The 8,605-nt window shown below is 38.1% G+C and overlaps 1 protein-coding gene across 1 annotated transcript; it reads right to left on the reverse strand.

Moving 5' to 3' along the window:
- Positions 1-640: 640 nt before the first annotated feature.
- Positions 641-7,863, reverse strand: LOC147158079 (uncharacterized). Its single transcript, XM_086063320.1, has 4 exons — positions 7,632-7,863; positions 5,503-5,553; positions 5,251-5,415; positions 641-1,303 (listed from the first exon to the last, which is right to left on the reverse strand). Exons 2-4 carry the CDS (start codon positions 5,536-5,538, stop codon positions 1,067-1,069), a joined length of 438 nt encoding a protein of 145 aa, XP_085919446.1. The 5' UTR covers positions 5,539-5,553; positions 7,632-7,863; the 3' UTR covers positions 641-1,066.
- Positions 7,864-8,605: the final 742 nt, after the last annotated feature.

Here is an 8,605-nt window from a genome sequence, read left to right on the forward strand (position 1 = left end):
ATTTTAATTGTAGCATTTCTGTTGCTGTGTTATGTTCAATAAACAAATACATAATGTGGAATCAGACGATATATACCCCGGGAGGCGGTAATTTTTGAAGCAAGTTGAAATTTGAATGGTGTAAATCGAAGTAAAATGTGGGAGTTGTTTCACGCCCAAAAAGTGTGGCGGATAAAAATACTTCAGCATTCCCACAATAAATTGTAACTTCGGTCCAAACACTTCTTCAAATGTTTTTGTTTTTTTGTTTGGCTGACCAAGAAATGGTTCTGTGGGTGTATTTTGAGCAATATTTTCATCCTTACGTTATTCCATCCTAATCAATAGATTCAGTTCAGCGTGAATGTAGTCAGCCACCAGCATTTGATGTGCAATGTAGCAGAAGCATCTATCTTTTGCCGTCACTATAGTGGCACCTCGACACTGTCAAAGGTGCCACGTTTAGCCTGAGGCAGTACCACACAATCAGTCTATGGATCAGCACACCAGCAGGGTCCACTAATTCTTTACTCGGCCTTACCACCTCCATTCTCCTCCTCTACTTGTCGAAAAACAGGCGGAGGCAGCATCTCGTTGACCCCATGCTGCCACAACCACGCCCCCTCCCCTTTTTTTTTTTTATAGGCTCCTTTCTGCTTCTGTTCCCTGCTGTTCCTCCTCGGACCACCAGATGCTCTCGAACTCTGGTTCTCTTCCACCTGTCACCTGCTTTCCCAATGCCCACTCAGCACCTCCCAGCCTCAGTCCCACCTCCAGGTCGGCATATCCCCCACGTCACTACTTTTTAGGGGTTCACTGTTGTTTTGAAACAAATGAACTGTCGCACACCAGGAGGCTTGCAAAAATACTTGAAGGGCAAAAATATGGATTCGTTATGTAACGTATTCTGCCTTTGTCTCTAATGCTCCTTATTTTAGTCTAAACAGTAACTCTGGGAGGAACAAGGCATGAACAGAATAAAAGGGAAAAAATACATTACATAGTGCCGACAAATAAAGGTGTAATAAATAGAACAGATGAAAGAATAATGGAAAAGCGTAGTTGAGACATAGAACAGCTCCACCATTCACAAGTCCAGCTGGATAGGAGGTGAGAATACAGGGTCAGGCTTCGACACGACTCCCTGACTCCTGATTTGGAGATTCTCATTTTCAGCTCCTGAACCAAGGGCAAGATATCGTACCTGTGAGAAGCCTTCATCCAGAACAAGGAGAGGTGTGGAACAATCTGTTTCTGACAAGCATGGAGGCTGCGCAGCTTTACTTAGCCCCGTCGAAAAAGTTGAATCTTCTGCATTGCTTATCTGTCAAAAACCAAAAACAAATATGCCAACTGAAAATATAGTGAATTAATACATATTTCCTAGAACATTAATTCAACCATTAAAAAAGAGAAAAAATCTTCATTAAAGTGGATCAGGAATCTTATCCAACCTATTTGGTAAAAATAACATTGTATTGGAGCATCTTGTTTTAAAATGTAAAACACACTTAAAGTTACATTGTGAAGTTTGTCACTTTTTTAGTTGCAACTGCCACCCCTGGCCAAGAACGTAACTGCAGCTTCTGTGTCAAGCTCGTGCATGGTGCGTGTGCGAGTATGTGCGATCAAATAAACTTTTTTTTTTCCAGTTTTCTTGGAGTCTGAGCTGGTGTTTGGAATACGCTTAAAGCTGACCTTTTCTTGTTTGTTTTTTTTCTTTCATTTTTGTACGCTACCTAACATTACATGTCCGCAGGGACGAGCATGACGTCCTCTACTGCTCCACCCCTCCTCGCCCCCAAGAAAATGTGGAGGGAAGTTAAAAAGTTAGGCTCTCTATACTCACACTGAAAGAAAGAAAAAAAACATAATTTTTTTTTTTTAAATTTCCAACAGCTGGGGCGCCAAAAAATACAGTGAAATAATATAAAATAAATAAAATGATAAATAAATGCGAGTGTGTCTAAGTGTCCAAAGCATTTCAGATAGCCGAGAGTTGGGGGGCGCAGGGGTGGAGGTGCGAGTGTTGGAACGCGACCAGCATTGGCCGGAAACGGCGCTGATGTGTAAAACCCGGAAGTCGGAAGTCCGTGGCATCTGCCCCATAGCAAACCAACAAGATGAATGAAGTGGATTCGTTGATGACGTCGCTCAAGAGAGAGAAGCAGCGCTGCAGAAACGGAGTGGGCAAAAACATTGCAACTGTCTCGTTATGGAAGAAGCTTGTGGCTCAAGGTAAGGTGAGATTTTGGAAGAGTGGCCACCTTATATCAGCACTGCTTGTTGTGGACAGCACACTTTTCAGTAATTTCAGCTAAACTTTTCCATGTGTTGAATTTGAAGCAGCAAAGAAAATCTGGCCAATTGGAGATAAAGTTAAGCAAAAAAACTGAGGTTGTATGAACAGCACTGGTGAGTAGCATTTTTATTTTGAACTAGGACTGCTCGATTATAGAAAAAAAAATCCCAATTGTTTTGGTAATAATTTAAATCACAATTATTCAAATTATATATATTTTTTTATACAAAACAAGAACATGTTTAAGACAAATACAATTATTTGAAACACTATAATTATGCAAATTCCCTTTTGGAGCAAACAAGATTTAATAAATTAGTCAAAAAGGTGCAAATATATAAATTTAAACAACTCAAAATGAGTGATAATAATCTACGGAGGAGGTTAGGGCCAGTGAAGAGAGAGAAAAAAGGTTTGGCAGCATTCTGATTTTAATCATCACATACTTAGTTGGTAGTGCTAGGGCAGCATTCCTAAGTTCAAGTCCACTTCTTTGCTTTGCATATTATTTAACCTCTCAAGCGTTCACCTTTCCCTATATTTCATTAAATATCCTTTCAAAATGAATGTTAATACAATGTCAACATTACAGTAATTGTAGTTTTTTTTCAATTTTAAAGAAAAAGTCAATTAACAAAGAATTTATAAAAAAAAAAAATTGTTTTCAAATTTACTAATTTTTATTATTTTTATTATTTAATTTTAAATGTTTTTCTCCCTTTTTCCAGAGTTTTGATGTGGCATTTTACAGTTTATTCCCTTAAATAACAGACAAATATTTGTGAAATTAAGATTCATTTGTGTACATATTTTAACAATGAATATATGTATTTTTAATTGGGTGTCGTAAAAGAACAGAAATATTGTGTGTTTTCACAGTTACAGTGATTTTATGTTATTTTACATTCAGGATATAAAATTAGTCTAATTTTGGAAATTTAATTATATTTTAAGAAATATTGGAAAAAGTTGTAAAATACAATGAAATAAACATTGAACTTCTGTTATTTTAGGTTTTTTTTTTTAACAGTGCCCCTGAGCATTGGTGGAGCATGCATGATCTTGAAAAAGCTTTAACATTTTAAACTCAACAATGCACCTTTAATGATTGTATTTTGAAACTGTGGCCTTGAATGAAATTTGACGTTTTTTAGTCATGAAATGGCAACACAGTCATGTTGTCGTCAGTGCACAATTTTTGTTTTGTTCCCAATCTGGCATGACACACATTCATCCACCCTTCCTGATGAGTGGGGGTGTCATGTCACACCACACATTTTCTGTCCCTTTGCCCCGTCACATGCACCACCGCTCAGAGATCTGAGCCTCGAGCTGAGCCATGCTTTGTGACTTCCTTGATGAGGTTAACTTTGAAAACATATACGTAAGGATAGGATTACAACATATATAAAAATGTTTTCTCTCTGTCAAAACTGCCAAAATCCTAAATACAGATCTGTTTCACTCTGATTAATTCCATATAGTCATAATGACATTAGTTTCAGGTATAGCGTGTCATAATGGCTTTCTGTTGAAGGATACTTTCAGTGTAAGATGGCATGTAAACGCGCAGTGACAATATGGGGAATGTGTTAAAGCTCAAAACGGAGTTGCTGCTGAACATACAGTAGCAGCATGCCGCAGCGTTGGCTGGAGGAGCATCTCATCTTTGAAAAGTAAAAACTTTTTTTTTTTAGACCTCGGCAAGCAGACTTGATTTCAAGTGTGTATTGTAGCCTGTCTTGCATGTGTTGTTTTGTTTATGATTATGCTTCCTTCTAAATGTTCAGTTCTTGGTAATGCCACTGTCATATGTTCTCTATACTATTACTCGACATTTGATGCTTTGGAAATGTATTTTAACTTTTTATTTATTTATGTATGTATTTATGTTGTAAGAGGGTGTGCACACTTATGCAACCATATGGTCTTAGCTGCTATTTTTTTTCTTAGGATCTCTAAAATACTACAATTGAGTAGTTGTATACCACACATGGCATTTTAGACTTTTTATATCCACTGTAGGAGAAAAGATCATAATTGTGGGAATGCCTAACATTGCGTTGGGTCTGACCTGCAACTGCAGAATTAAGCTAATAAGACTAAATTTCACACGATGACAATAAGAATGCTCACATAATAGTAAGGATTTTAAAGACGAAAAAAAGACATCCATACGGTGCTCGGTTACAAGAATTTTTGAGAAAATTAAATAAGTGATGTTGCTTTAATTGTGGGAATTCTAGAAACATTCCCACATGTGTTATCGTGATTTTTATTCTCCACAATTGTTTTGCCGTGAAACAACTACCAAAATAATACTTCCGATTTACACCATTCAAATTTCAACTTCCTTAAAAAATTCCCGCCTCGCGGGGGTATATATTGTCTGATTCGACATTACTTACAGTAGTTGCACAATTTAAAGTTAAATATAATCGTTTCCCCATTCATTTTCAATAGGACTAACATTGAAGTTTTTCTAAGTACTTTCCACGCCCACTTCCATACATACAACTGATCATCATTACCAGCTCTTTGATACTGCTCGATGGCGCAATTGATAAAGTGCATTGTAACCAGGAGGTTGCAGGTTCAAATCCCACCTCCGATTACATTGCAAATATATCCATGGCTGTTATGCTAAGTGATATACATGTATGCCAACTGACTATCATGTCAGGAAATGGATTATAATTTCCCTCAAATGATTTAAGCACATGCATTCAAATCCTAGCATTCATCTTTTCAGCATTCCCACGCAATTTCTGCAGAAATTGCACTTTGTCTAATTCCAGTATACTTTAACTTTACTTTTCTACAAATGTAATTAATTTGCGTGAGAAAGGAAAAATATTTGCCACCATACCGTAATGAATGTAAATCATCTGCATGCATCTCAGTTCGGTTTCTGTCATTAAACATTGAAATTCTTATTGTGTAAAGGGTGTCAAGGGATTTGAACTCACTCTGTTCGCCATTGCCTTTGCAGAGATGCAAAAGTTCACTGAAGCAAGCAGATGACATCTTCCCACAGAGGGCCTCACATTTTCATAATTCCCCACACTCGCCAGCCACATACTGGCTGACCTCTCCACCCCAAGTTGTACTCCTTGTACGTGCCACTCCTCTACCTTCTCATGTCCTCAGAGGAAAAAGAGCTGCACTGAGCAGGAGCCTGAAACCATGCTTGTATTGTCAGAGGACTTGCCGGCACTTACCTCCTCTTGAACATTTAGTGCTGTCTTGTCAGCCATGGACAGAGAATAGCACTATAGGGTCACAGATGAATTGCTTTTTAGGGACAAGATATAAACACACTGCTTTGTCAAGATGATCTGTCCAGTCTGCGTTAGCGACGCTGAGATTTTTTTCTTTTTACCTTGCCCGCACTCAGTCTCAAAATGTTGAAATCATTTAAATAAATGTATAAAGATGAGCAAATTATTTGTAGAAATTACACATTTGTTTGTTTTGCATGCACGATTTAGACTTAAAGGTGTAGTGTGTAATAATTAATTCATTCATTAAAAAAAAAAACAGTTTAAATGGTAAAAAGTTTTTAAATGGTAAAAACTTACTCATGATATTGACCTAATGTAGCTGTTAAAATTCAGATGTGAGTCGTAAACTAACCCTACATTTCTATTAAAATGACAGTGTGTAATCTTTAGCACCATCTAGTGGTGAACTAATAATTACTTTAATAAAAAAAAACACTATTGATTTAAATTATATGCAAAAAAATATCCTATCACATTAACATACATTAACATATATATATATATATATATATATATATATATATATATATATATATATATATATATATATATAGGTCTATTAATTGTTAATATTACATGACTGGTGTCTCACCTTACAAGAGGCTAACATGTTTCGCCGCCATTATAGCTCACTTAGTTGCACTAAATAGCCACAGACACAAGTGGTTTTCTTTGACTGCTGAATTTATTGCTTCTTGCCAAACAATAAATCCACTGTGAAAACTGGAGTAAAACACACATAAAAATTTGCATAAAGAAAATAAAGACAACTTAGATTTGACTTACACAAAAGTATTGACAGACTCAAAATAAACTAACCTCGTTGGCTGTGTGCAATGTCCAAAAGGGGAACTAAGTTTGTTTTCTTTCCTCTGTCTTCGTTCTTCTATTTTTCTCATAACATTCTGTATGTCTCGCTGTGTCTTAATGATACTTTTCTACTCTTTCTCTACTCACTTACTTACACATCCACCCCGCTACAGTGGAGGGCACTGTGTGGGTGGCGTCAAACATCCCAAAGCAAAGAAAACAAAATGTACAAAATTGACAATGCTTCGGAAGAGGATTAGGGCCAAATAAAGGGGGTTGGCAGGATTCTCACTTTCTTCTCAGAATTCTGACTTTAAAGTGAGAATTCTGACTTTAATCACTGAGAATAAAGTCAGAATTCTGACTTTAAGGCCAGAATAGATTAAAGATAAAGTCAGAATTCTGACTTAGAATTCTGATTTTATTTGTGAGAATTCAGACTTTAATCTCAGAATTCGGATTTTAAAGTGAGAATTCTGACTTTGTGACGTAGAGCTATGAATTGTGGGGGAGAAGTCAGAAAGTCAGAATTCTGAGAATAAAGTCAGAATTCTGACTTTCAAGTTAGAGAAGAATAAAGAAAAAACTCAGAATTCTGATTAAGAAGTTTCATTTTATTCGTGAGAATTCTGACTTTAATCTCAGAAATTCGACTTTGTGACGTAGAGCTATGAGTTGTGGGGGAGAAGTTGCTGGCAGGTCCCCGAGAGATATCACTGTTCGTTTTTATTGAACTTCGTAGGCCAGTGACTCTGCCAGACTCCCCTGCCTACTGCTGTAATATATAAGATACATAAAATTTGCTAAAAAAAAAAAAGACTTTAATCTCAGAATTCTGACTTTAAAGTGAAAATTCTGACTTTGTGACGTAGAGCTATGAATTGTGGGGCGGAAGTCAGAAAGTAGGAATTCTGAGATTAAAGTCAGAATTCTCACTTTAAGGTCAGAATTCTGAGAATAAAGTCAGAATCCTGCCAACCTTTTTTTTTCTATACACTGGCCCTAATAATCTTCCGTATGTGGCAATTATATTTTCCTGCTACAGATACCCTACGTAGTAAAGGGATATGGATATGCTGATTAATCGTAGATAGACATAATTAAATAAGTATAAATCAAGACACTAGCGGGATTATGTCTTTGTTTTTTGTTTTTTTAGCTATCTATGATTTATCAGCATATCCACATCCCTTTAGTAGTTAGCCTTGGTGGCGCTTGTAGCTAATGTTGGACCGAATGGGTCGACCGCCGCTTACCTTCCACAGCTGCTGTGGTCAGGCTCCTGCCGCTTGTCGCCCTCTGCTTTGCTCTTGCAACTTTTCCTAGCTTTCCCGCTAGCTGCTCATGTTAGCCACTCAATCCAGCCTATGGCTCGGGCTAACTCCCACTAGTCGCTCTTCTAAGCTACTCAGGGTAACTCTGCCTCGCTCAGTCTTTTGGAATCGCTTGCCGGGGTTCTCGCCGGCTGCCAAGTCGCCGTCACTCACCAAAATGCTCGTTCGTTCACGGCAAATAAAAATTGGTGGTAGGCTTGCGAAGTTTGTTCTCTCGGAGTCATTGTAGTGCGCGTGCTTCAAAATGCTAGCGCAAGCATCTCAAGTACACTGCAGGTGGTCGTCGCTGAGTCTTGTGATTCGGGTTCCCGCCACTTGTCACTCTCGTAAGCTTTTACTAGCTTCCCCCGCTAGCCGCTCATGTTAGCCACTCAATCCAGTCTATGGCTTGGGCTAACTCCCACTAGCTGCTTTTGTTAGCTACTCCGTCTCGTTCTTTAAGTTGTAGGATGATAGCAAGCGTCTCAAGTGTGCTTTTGCCCCGATTTCCCATAAGGCAACTTGCTTACAGTTACAAGAGTATAATTTGATCACCAAAACAAAATTTATTACCAATCCTTGCAACCTGTAAGAATTTGATCCTTTGACAGATGTCTTAAACAGCTGTCACGTTGTTTGTATGTGCACATGTGGGTGTCTGTGAATTTTAATAACAAGGTGTTGACGCCGTCCTCTAAGGCTCACCTGTGGGGATTCCCACTGGTGTGTTTTTGGACATGTACGTGTGTGTGCAAGTGTGCACATATCTCCGTCTGTTTGTGTGTCACTTTGGGAAAGGCTGAGCTGTGCATCGCAGTGCAACACCTGCCAGAGGCTATGGCTGTTTATGACAGAGGCTGTGTGAGCTGGAGAAGACACAGTGGAGAATTGCCAGCAGCACACAAACACACACACGT

The sequence above is a fragment of the Leptonotus elevatus genome, chromosome 19 (assembly GCF_054856555.1).
Source record: "Leptonotus elevatus isolate MCC_2025b chromosome 19, RoL_Lele_1.0, whole genome shotgun sequence".
Lineage (NCBI taxonomy): Eukaryota > Metazoa > Chordata > Actinopteri > Syngnathiformes > Syngnathidae > Leptonotus > Leptonotus elevatus.

Coding starts and splice junctions, on each gene's coding strand:
- LOC147158079 (XM_086063320.1), bottom strand. CDS start 5,538: ATGGCTGACAAGACAGCACTAAATGTTCAAGAGGAG. Junction 5,416..5,502: donor CACTAAATGTTCAAGAGGAG/GTAAGTGCCGGC, acceptor GGACATGAGAAG/GTAGAGGAGTGGCACGTACA. Junction 1,304..5,250: donor CAAAGGCAATGGCGAACAGA/GTGAGTTCAAAT, acceptor GGTTTTTGACAG/ATAAGCAATGCAGAAGATTC.